General features: G+C 40.5%; 4 protein-coding genes across 5 annotated transcripts; 2 read left to right on the top strand and 2 right to left on the bottom strand.

The window, feature by feature from the left end:
• Positions 1-1,627: 1,627 nt before the first annotated feature.
• LOC124305637 (uncharacterized) lies at positions 1,628-4,596 on the bottom strand. Its single transcript, XM_046765218.1, has 4 exons — positions 4,342-4,596; positions 3,356-3,725; positions 2,959-3,247; positions 1,628-2,836 (listed from the first exon to the last, which is right to left on the bottom strand). Exons 2-4 carry the CDS (start codon positions 3,698-3,700, stop codon positions 1,971-1,973), a joined length of 1,500 nt encoding a protein of 499 aa, XP_046621174.1. The 5' UTR covers positions 3,701-3,725; positions 4,342-4,596; the 3' UTR covers positions 1,628-1,970.
• Positions 4,597-5,012: 416 nt separating this feature from the next.
• On the bottom strand, positions 5,013-7,922 carry LOC124305640 (odorant receptor 4-like). 2 transcript variants are annotated; one of them, XM_046765221.1, is made up of 7 exons: positions 7,713-7,922; positions 6,526-7,607; positions 6,207-6,421; positions 5,999-6,104; positions 5,640-5,744; positions 5,345-5,500; positions 5,013-5,209 (listed from the first exon to the last, which is right to left on the bottom strand). In XM_046765221.1, exons 2-7 carry the CDS (start codon positions 7,078-7,080, stop codon positions 5,159-5,161), a joined length of 1,188 nt encoding a protein of 395 aa, XP_046621177.1. In that variant the 5' UTR covers positions 7,081-7,607; positions 7,713-7,922; the 3' UTR covers positions 5,013-5,158. The 2 variants fall into 2 exon arrangements, with proteins under 2 accessions (XP_046621177.1, XP_046621176.1); XM_046765220.1 differs by having other exon boundaries at positions 5,350-5,500.
• Positions 7,923-12,532: 4,610 nt separating this feature from the next.
• LOC124305643 (ovalbumin-related protein X-like) lies at positions 12,533-15,879 on the top strand. The gene is made up of 8 exons (XM_046765241.1): positions 12,533-12,720; positions 13,840-13,958; positions 14,064-14,246; positions 14,319-14,529; positions 14,656-14,870; positions 14,973-15,158; positions 15,294-15,429; positions 15,546-15,879. The coding sequence occupies exons 1-8, from the start codon at positions 12,711-12,713 to the stop codon at positions 15,680-15,682; spliced, it is 1,197 nt and encodes a 398-aa protein (XP_046621197.1). The 5' UTR covers positions 12,533-12,710; the 3' UTR covers positions 15,683-15,879.
• Positions 15,880-16,117: 238 nt separating this feature from the next.
• On the top strand, positions 16,118-17,955 carry LOC124305647 (sperm mitochondrial-associated cysteine-rich protein-like). Its single transcript, XM_046765248.1, has 4 exons — positions 16,118-16,190; positions 16,331-16,554; positions 17,166-17,433; positions 17,933-17,955. The coding sequence occupies exons 1-3, from the start codon at positions 16,139-16,141 to the stop codon at positions 17,358-17,360; spliced, it is 471 nt and encodes a 156-aa protein (XP_046621204.1). The 5' UTR covers positions 16,118-16,138; the 3' UTR covers positions 17,361-17,433; positions 17,933-17,955.
• Positions 17,956-18,605: the final 650 nt, after the last annotated feature.

Genomic DNA, 18,605 nt, shown 5'->3' with positions numbered 1-18,605 from the left:
ATCTTGATCAACGCATCGATGAAATTATTGATTAGAAAAATAGGCAAAACTTGGACTAACATCGAGCAATCTTTGTCGAAGTGGGGAATTCGCATGCCTTTGAAGAAGCCCGAAAATCCAGCCAAGTACGCGGCAAAAATTGGATCGGAAAATAAAATATTCGTCTGAAAAAATTCCAGGCTGTTGAGTGTACTCGACCCTGTAAATGCGGGCGGCTGTTGATTATCGTGGAACAGGTCAATCAAGACGTTCTTGTTATCATCTACCGTCGTAGTTTTCTCGCCATAGGCCATAAAGTTATCGGCTGCGCCGGATTTGTTGTTCTGCACAACGTAAATTGGGACAAGCTACGCGGTTTCTTGGCTGGGCAGCATCTTTACGGGGTTTGTCAAAACCGTCGGTGATTTTGAAGCCGGTGTTACGAACGGACGCGGTCGACGGTTATTTTTACGGTGGTATCGCCGCCACGATAAATACTCCAGATACGAAACATCGTGCTGATTATATCCCAAATTCTTCTGACTGAACTGTTCAGTCGCTTCCTTTTTGTGATGACCCTCGTCTAGTCGAAACGACTAACCGTCGTTGCTTGATCTCGTTATTCGTTCGGAAACTGTACCTGGATTGGAGAGAAAACGTAGTCCGGTCATTAAAATATTGATCAATAATTTTTGTATTATATTTTTCAGTTCTCCATTATTTCCTCAAAATTTATCAACAAATGTTCACGGTCTTATCCAGTACGAAGGAACGATCAGTAAATTTACGAAAAGATGATCAAAGAATCGAATGAGCAAAATATTATACTTACCGTCAAGTCGTTTTCGGTTTTTGTCAAGTTGCGTGGTAGTGGGATCAATCTTTGCCTGGTAGGTGAGGTTCTGCGGATATGGAATATTATGAGATTATAAACATTCACAGGGAGAGAGAGAGAGAGAGAGAGAGAGAGAGAGAGAGAGAGAGAGAGAGAGAGAGAGAGAGAGAGAGAGAGAGAGAGTGAGAGTGAGAGTGAGAGAGAGAAGAGAAGATTCCATTATATTGTTGCAATTTTTGTTCTTTTTTTTCTCAAGAATCGTGAACTATCAGATCAGACGTTTCCATGTCATGATTTTCAGGGATTCTAAAGTTCGAAGCGTTAGTTTTTATTTTTTTGCGTCTATCTATAGTATAAATATATTTGTTATGTTAGGGCTGGCCAGTGTATAGGTATATCGTAATACATTGTATAGGTACAACTTCTTATAAGCTATAATAAATATAATATAATAAAAAAGTGTTTTAACTGTTCTGAGCAGATTCCTATGCATATGAATGTAGGGCGTATTTGTTACGTGTTTTTTTTATTGTTATTTCAACTCTAATAAGCAATCGAAATTTTTTTTATATTTTTCCAACCCCCAGACGCCCCCAGAGCTCTTGAAATGATGATATTTAGATAGTGATTGCGACATTTTTGAAAATGATGAAAAAAATTACAAAAATTTCTGTACCCAAAATCAAAAATATCCATGCCAAAATCTATGTGAGCAGGCAAAACAGTAATTTTTCTATAAATTTGTTGATAAAATAATAATTCTATTTTAGTAATTTCAATTTTTTTTTCTAATTTTCCGGGTTCAATCTATCTTTCCTAACACAACAACCATCTTGAAATTTTTATCACACTACAGAATGTATGCCATTTTTATTCATAATTTTAAAAAACGTCGCAATCGCTGTCAAAATATTATGATTTGAAGCCCAATGGGGACGTCAGGGGGGCTAGAAGAAGCTGAAAAAAATTTGGGTTGCTTTTTAGAGTTGGAACAGCAATATAAAAAATCGCGAACCAAATATAAGGGCGTGAGGGTGAGACCCTAATTGAATTGGTATGGAATGCTCCATGTATACAACAAGTATAAGAACAATTAATGTTTCTCTCGCTGAGATAATTATACCGAGCATAGAGACGCTATCGCATTTTATCATTGTTAGAGAGAAATTCCACAAGCATAAACGTTGCATCGATCGTAAGTCCAGCGTTGGATCAGGGCTGTAATAAAAACGCTGGTAACTTCTTCCCTTTCCTTTTTCTCGGTACCGGTGTTAATGCGGGAGTCTTTGCCCGCCTCAGAATCGTTAGCGTGAAGAAGAAATCTGCTCAGATTTTCAGGCAGCCTGTTCCTGCTGGCCAAATACGAGCCCAACTCGCAGGCGACTCTGCTGGGGCATTTTTGAGCACTTGTCGCTTCCGCCAAGAAGCCCTCGGTCAAGTTAACTCCGAGGACGTTCCAGTGGGTGGAATTATCGCCGGGTTGATCGAAGATGTCTCTGCTCTCCTCCGTCCGAACCTCGGCAATCCTCTCGGCAAATCCAACCCCGTGATGCGTGATTGCCGAGTAAATAGACGGGGCGAATACTCGCAGGATGAACGGTACGACGAAGAAGAGTTTCAGCAGGATTTTCGCGATTTTAATCAACTTGAAGATCTTCAACGGGATCAGGAAGAACTTGAGGGCTATCAGCGGTATCGCTATCGACAGGCTGCTGCCCAGGCCGATTTTGAAGAGGTTCAGTAGGTTGGAACCGATCGCTGAGAGCAAGCCGATCAAGGATGGAGTCGGTTCTCCGCGGCCTGGATTGTCGCACGAAGAGTAGGCGGGCAATTTTTGGTAGGCCAATGGCGGTCGCGGATGATGATGATGGTGATGAGGATGCCAGGACTCCCGACTTCCGGGGTACGAGGATGACTCCTCGCTGTTCTCGTAGTATCTGTTGCTCCTGTAGCCCGAACCAGTGGAGAAAGAACTGTACTTCTCTGGACCGTGTAGGTGATCGATTACTTGATCTGGAAAGCCTGCGAGCAAAAATCAAACGAATCGTTAATAAATCCCCAATTTATAAATACTTTGCCATTCGATCTACTTTATTCTTGGATCGAATTTTCCAACTAAATTCATCGAGTGTTGTGCATCGTACTTGGTGAGTATGAGTCGGTGTAATCCGCTCCGTAACTCGTTGAAGGAGAATAATGATTTTCTTGGGGTGCATAGTCCGCGTCGAGATCCTCCGGGTTCTCACCGTATCCTGTATTGGGGTACTGATGATTGATCGCCTCGTTCCTTCGTCTTCGCTCTCTGTCGCGTCGCAGAGTTCTTCTATGGTCTAAATTTTGTTGCGAGATAGCGGACGTTCCCGTATTGTAATTGTTTGTTCTGTTAGCGATAATCGGAGAAGTTTCCTCCCAGGATGACTGCCTTACAGGAATCTACAAGTCACATGGAAAATTATTTATTACAATAGCTATTTCTCGATATTTACTGCCGAACTTAGTTTGGATAGGAAAACAATGTCGCACAAATTTTTCTTCACTCACAATCTGGTGCTCGTCAGAAGATCTTGCAGAGGGAAAAACAGCAGACGAGTAAAGACTTTTCGAGATTCTCGCTACGGGCCTCAAGTCATCAGAATTTGACGATTGGTTTTCGTTTTGGGTGTTTCTAGTGATGGGCCAAGGAACGAAGGTCAGGTTCAAGTCACCAGAGTCGGTGGGAATTTTGCCAAAGTCAAGACTTGGGGGATTCTTTCCAAGGATCACATCGTCTAGTAGATTGGATGAGTTTTGGTGACGCGTTTCTATTGCGCTCTTGATTTCGATCATCTCGGAACAGCAGATGACAGTCAGACAACACATCAGAAGGATGAGTAGCATGATCTTCATCTTGACGACTCGGAGCAGTTTGATTCTGTTGCAGGAACATCATTTTCATAGTTCAGTTAGTACAACTTTTTATGGAAATCAATTTTTTTTATAAAATAATTTGGCTAGTGGATGGACTTGAAAGGGATAATAACAGGCACGGAAGAAGTGAAGTAATGTCGCGTGTCACGATTGGCTTTACTATACTAGGATACTTTCTGGTTGATTAGTTCTGGTCTCATCTCCCCTCGTCACGCTACGTAACTTTTCCCACGAACAAGTAACTCGAGTGTTCGATTCGCGTTTATTTGAGCAACGGTTATTGCGGTGATTGAGTAAATAACTACCGAACAAGAAGCGAGGAGAAAAAACCGTACACTTTCGGTTGTGCAAAGAATCGATGAAAAAATGAAGGAAAAAAACACGGAAGCGCAATTAGGGATTCATTCAGTGACAGCTCAATATTGAATTACAGTGGTCGTCAATTAAATGAGGCTGGAGTAAAATTTTCTTGTTTATTATGGTCCGGAAGAATGGATGTTTTCAACATCGAAAATCTGAGACACTTATAGTTGTCGCGTTGTTAGATTGACAATATGTTCCCTCGTTTTGTTGTAAACATTCACAACATAATCATGATAATCATTCACAGTTTTACTTACATTTTCTTAACGGCGATTGCACAACTTTTTGTTTTTTCTCTGCCAATCCTGGAGGTGAAAAATCCGGGGTTGTGTAACTTGATAAACTAATCAGGTTTACTAAGAATTACTTATTCACTAAAGTTCTTTGATGTATATCCTGTCCCCCAGTATCGTGAACTCAGAATGCGATGTTGATCAAGTCACTGACGATCATCTCGCGCGAAATTCTGACTGCGATCTGTGGCTTCGGCAAGCTTCGATTAGACCATTTTAAATGGAACGAGTCTTCCCATCTTCGATGGGGGAAATTCATTGGACCACAATGATATTATAGTTCCGGTAATGATTACAACTTGTAACGGTACCCCTCATCTTGTACAATTTTGTTCATTGTAGGGACCAGAAATTAAATTGGTAGGCGCGAATCACACGTTTTTATTTCGATATTTTATATTTATTAATTATCGCGTTGAAAATCTAGGTCATAGACAAATGGCCCTTGCAAACGCAGGTTTAATTCGTGAAACGTGAGACGAGAACGAACCCTGTTGGATTGCAACCACGCAATATCGGATATCTAGGAAGATAATTAATTTACCGATTTGTTTATTTACTCATTGATATAATTCGCACCAGAGTCTATCGAATTCATTTTGAATTTAATAAAGCTAGACTCGAATATCGAGGTAATTTTATTTCGAATGACAGTTGTTTTTTTTGTTTTTTTTCACGAACATCAATCTATATTTGCTACACGGTAAATTTTTCACTTCTTGTTGCAATAGTGCAGATCAAGTAGGCAAGAGTCATCATCGTTCATTCGCATGTTAACAATTTACTGGATTGACATTAGAAGCGTGTAGTAAGAAATAGCCGTACTGCAAACCTGCAAGCAAATCGTAGCGTCCATATTTATTAATCAGATCATAACTCGAGTGATTTAATTTTCGTCGGCAGTATTTGCGATTTAGATCGTGGTCTGATTACAGAGAGTCTAAATTTATCCACCCACACCACGTACCGTACCAAAACTCGACATGGTAACGGGAAAAAATTTTCCGGCTGTCAAAACGCTTGGCTTTTGAGCACGCAAGAGGATCAGAAGAATCCCGCGTTGAACATGCCTCGATCCTTCGTACCACCGAGAATCGTAGGTTGCCCTGGCCAAATCATCGCTCTGTCAAAAATACACCCTTTAATTGTTTACAAAATTATATGTCGAATGGTCAAGGTCGAAAGAGTGCTCTTGTAATCAAGTTTTTGAGGTTTGTTTTTTCATCACTGAAATAGATCTGGATCAATATCTGGGAGATTACCTCTACGAAGACTTCATTGGCCATCCAGCAGAATACGAATATTTGGAAAAAAGAAGCGGCGAAGTACATTATGAACAGTACGAGTTCCATCATACCCGCTTGTACCTGTGGCAGTAAATTACAATTCGTCATTCTCGATGCAAATTACCTCGTTCAGGAGATGAGACAATCATTGAACGGACCGCTTACAATGACCATTCATGCAGTGGATACTCCGATTTAACACTCAACACAACGGTATACGAAAGTACCGATCGGCTGATTGATGTAACGATTTATCATCTCTTAGAAATTAGGATACGATTAGGTTGCATAGACATGCCTTTATTTGACCTTTCAATGTTCGGATTATTACTTACTGGCAATCCAGTTACCTTGACCACACCAAGGCAGATGAGACCAGTACTGAGAATAAAGTGTATCAGAATTACCGGGGAGTAAATATCTTCGAGGTCGTCGGCGTACCTGCGACAAGGTCGAACAGTAATCTATCAGAATTCAAAGTCCAAGTGTCGAGATACTGCGAAAAGCTTTTGAAACAACCGCATGAACTCCATGGCTACGTACCGAATAAGGTACTGATGCTCGTGCACGATTTCGGCGAACTCTTCGTTGCTAATCGAAGCGTCGATGTTGCTTAATCTCACTTGAAGTAAGCGAAGTTTGGCACAAAGATGCATGCAGATGAGAGCGTAGATTGAAGTAAGGATAACGTAACTCGTTACTGTAAGGAACGATCCGAGTATCTGGCAGGCATACGTTATTTCATAGTTGGGACTCACCTAGGCAGAAATTCAGGATATTCATTGGAATCGTTGTCATTGTTATTTTCAAACTGTGTATTTTGTTTTTTCAAGAACCTTATCTACGACCGGAGTGGACTTACGCGTTGGTCGTAAAAGTATTTGCTGATTAGCGGAGTCCGTCGCATAGCATCGATGTCTTCGTACAAATCGAAGTTGTGGAAGATTGGAGGTATGCTACTATAGAATGTCAGTGCTAATAGAGAAACCGTGAAAACGTAGAGGCCTATGCCGATGGAAATACGTTCGAACCATTGGACGTGTTTCAAGAGATCCGGAGGTAAAGGGCTTGCCCAAAACTCGCGATGGATTTTCTGCACCAAACTTCTGCACTTCGATTCTTGATAGTAACTATTCCCGAGGAAACAGACGCTTTCAACCACGCCTAACACGTTGCTGCCTATTTCAGCTACGTAACCTAAATCGTTGATAAATTCTACCATCGCCATTAAACCTGGGATCAGAACGTAGGACATGCCGCCCATGACGAAGACCCGCAAAAGTACGTCCACCTTCTTCACTGTCACTGGATTGGCGTCTAGCAGACGACAACCCAGCATACGACTGCCGAGATTAATCACTCGAATATGTCTATCAACATTTACCTTCTCGAATTTCGTATTATCAGTCGATGTCATCTCAATGATGCGACGCTAAGATCGTTACGTTTAATGAATCATCTAATGTTTACGAGTCGCACCTGAAATTTTATACTCTAGGGAGACTTGGTCTCAACTATTTTGCTCTGATTCCGTCGTGAAATTTAGTCCAACATTTATGAAGGTCTTTGATACTGGTATGAAGCTTCAATGAATCGTGAAAGAAGTAGATACTTTTCAAAAAACAAAACACTTTTGCAACGCGGATATCTATATTTCAAGGTCTGTGTAGTATTATTTACTGATGTGAAAATTTAGAGTCAAGCTGCTAGCCGTTTAAGAAGATAGATATTATGAGGCTGTTGTAGGCACGAATACTGACAATCGGTGGCGAGTTGTTTTTGCTATCTTGAATAGAATTGCCTGCAGGAGTAAAGGATATCAATCTTTTATCCCAAGGCGCAACACATCAGGTCGTTGAAAAATTTACTCGTAGGTACGATTACCCCAATATCACCAGCCTGCCCTTTCATCCGTGTTCGCTGGTGTCCGATGCATTATTCACTCTGCAATTTTACGAGTTAGACAGAAAATTATGCAAAAGTATACGCTATTTGTAGTATCATCAAAGTATCATTGCTGCGTTCGCCATTCCGCAGTCTTTCACGTACGGGTTAGACTACGTGGATAATCTTAGCAGAGCCATATCGAAATGAGGATTGAACATGAACGAGACAGAAGAGCGACTTGATCCATGCCGTTGGATAATGTGCTGAACTTAACACAGCCATTAGATATTTTGTTTTAAACGTCTAGACTAAATTAAATTAATTTTCCGCACAGTCGAGTATTTTATTTCCAATGAATGTTTCCAATCAATATTTTACTGAATCGACCTTAGAAGAGTGTAGTAAGAAACAGCCGTACTACATACCTGGAAGCAAACGTGAATGACAAATTTTATAAATAGAGGCAAAGCGTGGCTGATTTTCAGAAGTCCTAATTACGTACGGAACCAAAGCTGGCCAGGGTAACGGGAAAGAATTTTCCAGCCGTCAAGACGATTGGCTTATAAGCTCGCATGCACATTAGAAAAACCCCACGTCGAATACGAATGGGAGCCTCGTACCAGTGGGAATTGTACGCTGCCATAGCCAGGTTGTCACTCTGTAAAAACGAGTACGTAGAATTGTTTATTACGCGGGATTCCATGAATCTGATCTTGGGGAAAACTTCAATTTTACAAGGTCAAAGTTAGTAACGTTAATGTAATCGAACAATGAGGGGCACTTAATGACTTGCAATTATACAATGACTTTGAAAAACTCAAGTTTTTACAATATGAGTATATTTTGCGCAAAACCGCGGTTTACTGAATTTCCGACAATGTTGAAGTTGCGAAATACGGATGTTTCGTGAACGTTATTAAATTTAACCTATTACTTTTCACGGCGCTAATCATACTGCAAAGTTTATCATTATGCTTATTACCACTACGAAGACTTCGTTGGCCATCCAACAGAATACAAAAATTTGGAAAAACGTGGCTGAAAAGTAAACAGCTGAAACTGTGAACTCCATAGCGCCATCATTTATCTGTTGGAACGAATGATAATATTATATTCATCGCTAACGCAAATTCGTCGCTTCGCAAGGCATTGTCACTTACTGTCATGCTGGTGATCTTGAACATGGTGAGGCAGATAAGCAGTGTACTCAGAAGAATATGCAGTAGTAGCATCGGACTGTAAAGATCTTCGACGTCTTTTGCAAATCTACGTAAAAAACATCATCGACATACAAAAGTGGCGCTTGTGATTTTGTACTGTACACATATGGCATTGAGAACGAAAATGGAGGCGTGGCTAAGCAATATGGCGGCGAGAACTGGGCTATCGACAAAGTGTTAAAACTTAAAAGTCATTCACGCGGATAGAAAAGTACAGAAAACTGCGTGCAAGCTGTGAAGCTTTAGTTATTACGCAAAGAATCGATATTCCGTAAAAGATCCGATGACGGAAGTTTTTTAACACTAAATATGGCCCACTCGCGTTAACGCATTATTTTGCCACCAGATGTCACAGCTATACATTTTCGTTCCCAATACTAAGGTGAATATCCACGCACCGGATAAGGTACCGATGCTCGTTGATGATTTCGGTAAACTCTTTGGCACTTGTAGAGGCGCCAATATCATTTAATTTGAATTGCATCAGACGAAGCTTAGCGCAAAAATGCATGCAAATAAAAGCGTAGATCGATGTTCCCAATACAAAAATGATGACGGCAAGAGATGAGCCGAGTGTCTGACACAGATACGTTATCTCGTAATAAGGACTCACCTATGCATGAGAAATCTTCAATATTCTTCCCTTCTTTTGCATTGAATATTTCGAAATCTATACTAATTGAATTATCTGTACAGTTTTCGTCTCGGTTATATCAACCGCATGAAAGACCCTTAAAGTTTACAACGAGCCAAAGTCCACCCGAAGAGTGGATGATTTTAAGTTGTCTACAGTCGTTTGAACTTCTTTCAACTTTGACTTTAAATTTTCTGAAACCGCCTCACAGTCAGTAAGTCGCGTCTTAGTGCGAATCACGGAGTGTAAAAACCTTTCTAAAAAAATCTTGACGCAGTCAACCAATCTTCCGACTTACACGATGGTCGTAATGATATTTAGCGATGAGAGGTGTTCGTCGTTTGGCGTTGATATCTGCGTACATGTTGAAGTTATGAATCCAGAGAGGAAAAGTACAGTAACCAATGTTCCCCGGCAATGTAACTACTGCCACGAACATGCTTATATTGATAAAAATGCGTTCGAATCCTTGAAAATGCTGAAAAAATATCGGGGATAACGGCTCTGACCAAAATTCTCGGCGTATCTTCCGAATGAGATTTCTGTACTTATCTTCGTAGTAGTAGAAATTGATGAGGATATAGAAACTTTCGATGAAAGATAATACGTTGCTAATTATTTCACAGAGGTACTGAAGGTCCGTAGCGAATTCTGCCGTTGCTACTAAACTCGGGATCAGAACGAAGCACATCATGCTTAACGTTAGTAGACGTAAAAACTTGTCCAACTTTCTTGCGGATAGTGGACCAGAATCTAGCAAACGACATCCCAGTGTGCGAGCACCGAAATTAATTATTCGGAAATATCTGTCGACGTTTATGCTGTTCACCCTTGTTTTACACGATGTAGTCTCCATCATGCACCGCTGAAATCGTTGAATTGTGCCGGATTAGTTTCTTTTTAAGTCCAGTGTTCTTAGACTAAGAATGGAATTCGCATCCTGACAGTGGTGCTTGTTCAAAATATGGAAAAAGCTTTTGTTTCACAGCTAACCCAATGACCGAAACTCCCCGTAAAAGAACATGGTAAAACTCAAGGTATCATAACTTTGTAACGTCTTTCGGTCACGCTATCGTTATTTTTATGCCATACAAATAGGATGCGTTAATTTTATAGTTAAGAATCGTGCCATCACAACTTCTCTCACAGTCTGAAGTGATCTCAATTTTCTATCGTGGTATATTTAACGGTTTTGGTATTACTACTCTCCAATTTGAACCCGATCACGCAACGGTTCAATTATAACCGTAGAAAAACTCTACGTTTACGAAGTAAACTGAGATCAATTATTCTTTCACCTGCAGTCCAAAGTTCGAGTTTCTTATTAGTAATTATCAATCATTTTCGTTAGCGACATCGTTTACCTGTTTTAAATCTTGTCTACAGTTTTTCTCGCGGTCAGCCAAATGGCACTGGCAGAACTGAACAGGACCAACGCTAAGGCAAAAACATTCAATGATACGTCGTGCAGGTCGGTCGATGAAAAATATGCAATTAGGCGAACTTCTTTAGCGTTGCATTCAAAGTGTCTCTATTTCCCGCTGGTAGGTGAATAATTTCGCAATTTCACGAGTTCGATGTAAAATTATTTAAAATTATCCGTTGCTCCAGATGTATCATACACCGTTATTACGCTCGTGTTTCACCCTTCAATACCTAAACTGCGTACATACATTCTGCTCCGTACTTGCTTCGCGAGGAATTGTTATTTATGGTAGGTGCCCATTATTCACCTACGCCACGAGACCCAAGACTGTATACAATCTCTCTACTTTCGAGTAGTGTACACGAAGTACCAAATAGATCGGATAATTTTTCGTTTCAAGAATTGCTACACCATGTCCTGGTCAAGGTACTAAATTTGAAATTGTGGCGCAAAGTTTCACCCAACAGCTGATATTCGTCTCATCTCCACTTTAAACTTTATCTGCATCTACTTAGAATACTCGTTTTACGCCTAACTTCAGTAGGAATCTCACCGTCCTGAATCTTGTCACACTGGTCCAAAGAGGAAAAACAGGAAAAAATATCAGTGCAAAGCCTTTCAAGAGGTGGTCTAAAAATTCACAAGTACCAGTCAAATCTCGAATGTCTAATGTACGCATAATTTCGGGGTAATCGATCATGTCCGTCGACTTTGCCACGGTGGTCAAAGACTCCGAAGCCTCTGGAATAGAACAAGTAACGAATAAGACAGCTGCTGCAGGGCGTCGTTGCTGTCGTTCAAAAATAACCTCTACAATGATATCGCAGAGTCAAAAGACCGAGGAACTCCTGGCGTCAGGTATGGGGCTTTCAAAGTAAGCGTATACGTTCCTCTTGTCTCCTCGACCATTCGTAATCAGCTCTCTGGCAAACGTTTGTTACTTTCCTATCACCGTCCCAAGTCAACACGCCACGCTGTGAAACCGACGATAACGTCGTATCCAAAGTCTCTTACCCGGCCGGCAGCCTCATTAATCAACTCACGTCTTCGGGGCGTCAGATGGCTCGTGAAATGACCAAAGTATCCAGTTGCTACTGCGACGAATGCAAGGGTATGAGAAAACTGCGTCGCTGCTGTCGCCGCAGATGTCACTGACATTGCATAGCTCACAATTCTCTACATTAATATCATGGGTGAATGGTGAGAGTGAATATCGCAGCTTAAATTCTTACGAGGTTTTAGAAGGTTCTTCTTTTTCTTTTCATCCAGTTTCTTTCCAAGTTCACATTTGACCAGTACGGAGTAAGTTGGTTCACTTGGATGACTGGTGTACACTGCACTGTACCTTGGTACGGATGGAAACAGCTCTATTCGCTAAGATCATTCAAAGCGGCGAAAAAAACCGCAAATTGCTATGTATTTTATCGACCATGGTCAAGGATTAGGCAGCAATGTCAATAAATTAGTCGACAGTTAGTCCTGAGTGACGTAATGAAATCCGCGAACAACTCAAAGTGAGGTACAGCTTTGTTTGGTATACATTTTCCGCATGTAATGAGTACGTGCCAAGTAATGACGTAATGACGTCTTCCATTGAAACTGGAATTCCCCTGTGGTGAAACTCCCCACTTTTGAACTGCGTAAAAAAGTAGGGATCTGCATTTTGTTTCTGTGTATTCTTACGAGTATGTAGTCACTTGAATACCGTGATGCGTAGGAACATAAATTTGTTGATAGGAAAATGACGCGTACTCGTTGATAATCGGAAGACGTAAAGGAAATTACTTTGAATCTTATATATATTGCTGATACAGGCAAGAGGCGGATACATAACGCATTGTGCTCACTTCGAATTCACGTCTCAATAAGAAGATCTCATCATGCGGAAACGTGAGTACAATACTGACGTATTTATTATTTGAAAACTCGGTGTGGCTTTCAAATTATACTCAACTTCCCCAAAGTAACATGTCTTCCAATTGTTGATCCGATCTTTTACTGTGTGAAAAATCGATTTTTATCGAGATCGTATGTAAGGCATTCGGACAAGCACAATATTTTCTTCAGTGCTTCACCAAATAGCATTTTGTTTATCGGTGAAAATATTTTCTATCCAACGGCACGAGAGTGAGTGATAACTCGAGGTCCTCCATCTGATGAAATATGTATAATATCATTCCGAATTTACATAACGTATAATAAATTTCGGCTTTGTTAATCGGGGAATCTGAATTCCGAACGCGTTTCGAATCGAAGATATAAAGAAAATCAATTTGCGGACATACGAGTGGCCATCCATATGTTACGTTTAGTTTATTCAAAATTTACCTCACGTATCAGATTACTTTTTCTTTGTCCATTAGATCAGCAGCCATTAAATATATCAAATTTTTTAACGTGCAATCATTTTGGACGTTACAAGTTTTGTTTGTTATTTTAAAAAATTGTCCCTGTAGAAAAAGAGAAGGAAAAATTTTAAATTTTCGAGATTTGCTGGTCGACTAGTCATCGGTTATTTTTTCAATTTATTTATCGGTCTTCGCAGAAGGTCATGAGTATCGCAAACAGGTCATTGTTGACGCGACAATCCGTGATGCTGATAACCTCACCAGAGTGCACTTTTTTAAAAAGTATCTTTTGACTTATTTTATTGCGACATTTAGTGAATTGACTAAATTAATGTCAATCGTAATTGTTCAGCAACTCACTGTCAACAAGTAATGAAAAATTTTTGTCAACAAAATTAAAATTGTTACGAATAAATATAGATTACATCCTCAAACTAATTTCAAAAAATCCGATCCAAATTATCGGAAAGAGACAGATTTTCCAGTTATAAGGAAATCCAAGATTGGTGTGTAGTTTTTAATTGCACACGGTTAATACGTCCTGAATCACGTTGGGAATTATCACTGACGAAATCCGTTGTCCAATCGATTCCACGATAAAAGTTGGGCAAATCATTCCCAAAAATTATTACAATTCATGGTAGCCACCTTCTTTTTTCAGTATTGTTATTCCTTGTTGCAATATTCGCAATATCGGCACAAGTTACCGCCAATGGCGATAGCGCTGCGCTTCAGGCCATGGCCGAGAATGTCTGCAGGTTTGCCGATAACTTTTTAAAGGTTAGTATTTAACGTACCCTTTACCTTTAAAAAAGATCATAATTCCACAAGTCTGAAAATCAACCTTCAACTTTCTTATATTTCCCGAATTCGACCGATTCTCAGGTGATTGCTGCCGACAATCCTGGCAACCTGATATCCTCGTCTTTGAGCGCTCAACTATCACTTGCCATGGCTGCATACGGAGCCGGTGGTACGACTGCTACCCAAATGCGAACAGCCCTCTTTATTCCAGACGACAATGAGCTCGGCCAATCTGGTTATCAGTCGCTCATCGATACTTTGAACGTAATGAAAACTTTGGGAATCGTCATGGTTTTGTAACCAACGAATACAACTGACGAACTATATCCTTTTCAGGCTGTTCAAGGGGTCGAACTACGTCTCGCTAACAAGTTATTCACGTCCACTCGGATCCCGGTAAAAGCTGACTTCAAAGCAATGACTGACACTAGATTTCGGTCGGCCAACCAAGAAGTGGACTTTGATCATGCAAATGCAGCTGCCAACACCATCAATTCTTGGTGCGATCAACAGACCATGCATCGCATCAAGGATTTGGTCACTCCAGGTATTGGCCGGCTGTGTTAACGCGCGTTAGCGGAAACAAAAACATCAGTCGATTAATTCGAGAGATAAATATTGTTGTAATCTATAACGCGGATTTTCTGCGACGATAATATACGTGTTTTTACAGATGATATGACCCCGGATACTGTATTGGTCATCGTGAATGCGATCTACTTCAAGGGGCAGTGGAACAGAAAATTTATTCCACGTCTAACTAAACGCAGAGCTTTTCATCTCGATGCAGAACGTACCAAAAATGTCTCGACTATGTATGTTCAGCACAAGTTTGTAACCGGTGATATTCCCGAAGTTGACGCAAGATTCATCGAAATACCGTACAAAGTATGATACAACTTTGATAAGCGTAGAGAGTGAAAAGTAATAAAAAATATATATATACCGGAGTGAGCTTAGTTAGTCTTTACAAAAGTGGTTTCTTTCCAGGACAATTTGATGAGCATGATCATAATTCGTCCGAATGAAATAAACGGGCTAAAAACAGTCGTTGGCAATCTGAGCCTAGTAAATCTGACCCAGAGGTTGAGACGAAATACTTTGCGTCCGGTTAAATTATTTTTACCGAAATTCAAGATGGAAAGTACATTCGATCTGAAAATAACGGCGCAGAAGGTATCAAAACAATATTACAAATTGTATCAGTTTCGTATGCTTATTACCTATTTAGCACTTTTATTTATTAATATACAGTAAAGTAAATAAGTGTATTAGGAATTTTACTCCTATTACTTACTTCCGAAAATTTAGTTGGGGATCTCAGAGGTCTTCGAAGATTCCGCCAACTTTTCCGGCATAGCGGACGTTCCAATTAAAATCAAGAAAATTGTTCAGAAGGCGTTCATTGAAGTGAACGAAGAAGGTAGCGAAGCTGCTGTTGCTACCGGTGAGTCTAAATAGTGTTTTCCTTTTTTAACTTGAGGTTACAATTACAAATCTCAATCATTCAATCACCTTAATTACCAGTTATGCATCGTCATGCAATTGTTTTATTTATTTTAGGTGTCATCTCAATGTTCAGAAGCGCTAGAATCGAGCCAGACGTGGTTCAATTCGAAGTTGATCGGCCAGTGATGTATGCTATTCGTCACACTGCCAGCAACGCAATTTTGTTCAGCGGCCTTCTCGTCGAGCCCTGATCATTCGATAAGGATATTCAGATATCTACAAGTCTAACGGTTCATCATTTTAATTTGATATTTCAATCCTTAATACTCATTCTTCGATCCAATATACACATTATATGTCTTTCATTCAGGTAGTAAAGTACACGCAAATGAATCAAATAAAAAACAAACTTGTTTGTGCATCCAATAAAATTTATATTTTTGGATAATGGTGTTCACTTTATTTCGATGGTAAAAATTCGTTTTGTACAATCTCCTGATATGTATAAAATACTCGTATGTATTATCACTGTCTGAATTTTATGTTCCTTTGTTCGAGCAGAGAAACATTGGAATAACCAACGGAAGTGAAGCATTCTTCTTTTTTCGGTCAATGCGAGCAAAATTGTCAACGTCAAAATTTTTTAGAAAATAATTTCCATTTTACTTCACCGAAACTAAAAGAGATTCGGCAACTTCGAAGCAAGGATGGTTGATACAACGAAAAGCCTGTGGTCCAGGATAATGGAGGGAGGAAGCGGTAAGAAATTCGACTCCTTGACACCGCATTTGAATCCGCAAAATATTCCCGGCGTCGTTCAGTAAAACCTCTGAAAGCAATCTTAAAAGTATAAATTCAAAAAAAAAAAAAAAATAAATTCACGATCCCAAAACTGCCAGACAACTTGCTTAACATCGGTGGTGAAAAACGTACCTGTCCCTACGACCGAAAGAGCTGTACTACCAAGTTAATGGACGGCAACGCCAAGCATGAATCCAACAAAAATTCGGCGGCGCAGTGTCATCCTGGATGTCCGGAGCCCAAGAGGCCTTTGCAGCCCGAAGAGTTTTGCCCGGATATCGGCAAACCGAAGCCGCCAGAGTGCTGCTTTATCCGTATGCAGGTAGAATTCGTTGGATTTCATTATCAGAAAGAATTGTACCAATCGAGCGTCACGTTGTCAGCTGGCTGAACTCCTAAAGGAGGATCCCAACAACAAATGGCCAAGCTCGGTCTGCCAATGGGATGCTACTGGCTTTCATTAAATCCTTAAAGTAGCATGTGATCCTTAGTTCTCCTAAATCATGTCAAAGTTCAGACAGACCATTACACCGCACGGTCAAAAGTTTGGATGGTTAAAATTTCGAACGGTACCAACGTTCAGACAAAGCTTTCAACGCTTCATGGCATACTTGATGATGATACTTGGTAACATTCAGAATAACCATTTGGGTATTTGACCTTTAGTAGTTCTGAGCATTGGGAATATCGACCATTTCTTGTTTTGACCATACAGAATTCTGACCATTCTGTGTAATGGTCGGTTTGAACTTTGATCATTCTTAAGTTACGAGCTTGAAGCTAGCAGCCAGAATTAGCAGTCAAGCGTTGTAATACTCATTCGCATAAGGAAGTGAAGTTCGGATATAAAAATTTTGTGAAATACATTGGCTGCTAGCTTCAGCTTCATTCCGAAGTTTGACCCAGACCCACCACATCATTCAATATCATCAGGATCCCTGCGCGCCATGCTGCTGTCCGCCTCCTCCGCAATGCGAAGATGAGTGTCACCGCGGTCCAAAGAGGGATCCGATTTGCGGCTGCGATTTGTGCAAGAAGAAACAATGCCCAGATGGGAAATGTTGCGGTCCGAAAGAACCGAGCTGCCAGAAAGGTGTCAAAGATCCGAACAACCTCGAGAAAGCTTGAGAGGTCAGAGATTAGACGTGTAAAAGATGACAAGTCATTGAGCTGGACTGGAAAAATTGGTATCTCGGAATAAGTGAGTCAAGTACTACAGCCGAACAATCTACCATTATTTTTTCAGCACAGATTTTTCCTTGAGGTGACAATGAACAAAAATATTAGTACCCGAGTTTTAGTTGAGGTCAGGGAAATTATCTTACACCTCGGCAAACTTTCTTGGAGTGGATTTTCACCCGATCGAATTATTGAAAAGCGCATAATCACATCCTATTGCAGTCGCTACGCGTAGATGCAACTCCGAATCGCAAACTTCTGCCGAATGTTTCATTGTACCCCCGGAAATGAGAGGGTACGAAATTTTCTCACGTCCTAAAATACCGTGCAAAGAACCACTCCCTCCTTGTCGATGCAGAAGAAATACAACTTCGCTGTTCGATCTAATCAAACGTCCCCTCGACTGGTTCCTCTGCACACCACTGAAGGTTCCAAATTCCGGATTATTCCTAAACGCACCATCGGACTTTCCAAACGGGCACGGTTATTTTGTCTTCATTTTGTTACCGTTGGATTCACAGATCCCCATTCCGCATTTCGAGTGGCGTGATATCAGCAGCCCGAAATCCAAGGAAGAATCGTGCAGCTCAACACCATCCGTAATGCATTCGTGCGAAAGGAAATGTTGCCAGCCGCAACTCTCGCCAAGCCTTGACTCCTGTCCTCGTCCGCGTTTTCGCAATCCTTGCGGTTCGAAAGAAGAGACAAATCCTCCTGAGAAATCACAGGGTGAATTCACCTTCTGCGGTGAATACACGGTTCGCAACAACCATCGTTCTCAAACATTTTTTGTGATTTCGTTATCATTGAACGATTGCCGATGAGCACCAGTCAAAACAACCGCGGTACTTTCTGAAAAGAAACCAAACAATAAGCAAGCTTTTCTTTAATTACGGAAAAGAACCTTTCGTACGACTCGTCGAATGCCTTTGGAGACGAATTGATTAGTTCACACTGAACACAGCTGTATATCAACGTGTGTTAATCGTTCGAACGGCTTACCCTAATCATCGGTTCATCTGAAAAGCTTTCGTCGCGGTGTTTTCAGTGTTTATTGGCAAACATTTGGTCCTGTAATAACTACGAGAATCCGTTTATTTGTAGTCACTTTGTCGTGACCTTAGCAGTTTGTAATTGCTTTTTAATGAACTTATTTCTTTCATTATACTCATGAAGTGTTGTCCTTGTCTACCG

This window comes from Neodiprion virginianus, chromosome 5 (genome assembly GCF_021901495.1).
Source record: "Neodiprion virginianus isolate iyNeoVirg1 chromosome 5, iyNeoVirg1.1, whole genome shotgun sequence".
NCBI lineage: Eukaryota > Metazoa > Arthropoda > Insecta > Hymenoptera > Diprionidae > Neodiprion > Neodiprion virginianus.
This window is presented reverse-complemented; position numbering and strand designations above follow the sequence as displayed.

What these genes read in the sequence shown, in the direction of transcription:
- LOC124305643 (XM_046765241.1), top strand. An exon ending in TTGCCGATAACTTTTTAAAG is followed by an intron (nt 13,959 to 14,063) that starts GTTAGTATTTAA and finishes ACCGATTCTCAG; the next exon opens with GTGATTGCTGCCGACAATCC. An exon ending in TGAAAATAACGGCGCAGAAG is followed by an intron (nt 15,159 to 15,293) that starts GTATCAAAACAA and finishes CCGAAAATTTAG; the next exon opens with TTGGGGATCTCAGAGGTCTT.
- LOC124305637 (XM_046765218.1), bottom strand. Translation starts at nt 3,700, where the DNA reads ATGAAGATCATGCTACTCATCCTTCTGATGTGTTGTCTGACTGTCATC. An exon ending in CTTCTGACGAGCACCAGATT is followed by an intron (nt 3,248 to 3,355) that starts GTGAGTGAAGAA and finishes TGTGACTTGTAG; the next exon opens with ATTCCTGTAAGGCAGTCATC. An exon ending in CACCGACTCATACTCACCAA is followed by an intron (nt 2,837 to 2,958) that starts GTACGATGCACA and finishes TTTTGCTCGCAG; the next exon opens with GCTTTCCAGATCAAGTAATC.
- LOC124305647 (XM_046765248.1), top strand. Translation starts at nt 16,139, where the DNA reads ATGGTTGATACAACGAAAAGCCTGTGGTCCAGGATAATGGAGGGAGGA. An exon ending in GATAATGGAGGGAGGAAGCG is followed by an intron (nt 16,191 to 16,330) that starts GTAAGAAATTCG and finishes CAAAACTGCCAG; the next exon opens with ACAACTTGCTTAACATCGGT. An exon ending in GCTGCTTTATCCGTATGCAG is followed by an intron (nt 16,555 to 17,165) that starts GTAGAATTCGTT and finishes CAATATCATCAG; the next exon opens with GATCCCTGCGCGCCATGCTG.
- LOC124305640 (XM_046765220.1), bottom strand. Translation starts at nt 7,080, where the DNA reads ATGACATCGACTGATAATACGAAATTCGAGAAGGTAAATGTTGATAGA. An exon ending in CCAATGAAGTCTTCGTAGAG is followed by an intron (nt 5,501 to 5,639) that starts GTAATCTCCCAG and finishes TATTTTTGACAG; the next exon opens with AGCGATGATTTGGCCAGGGC. An exon ending in CGTTACCATGTCGAGTTTTG is followed by an intron (nt 5,210 to 5,349) that starts GTACGGTACGTG and finishes ATTTGCTTGCAG; the next exon opens with GTTTGCAGTACGGCTATTTC.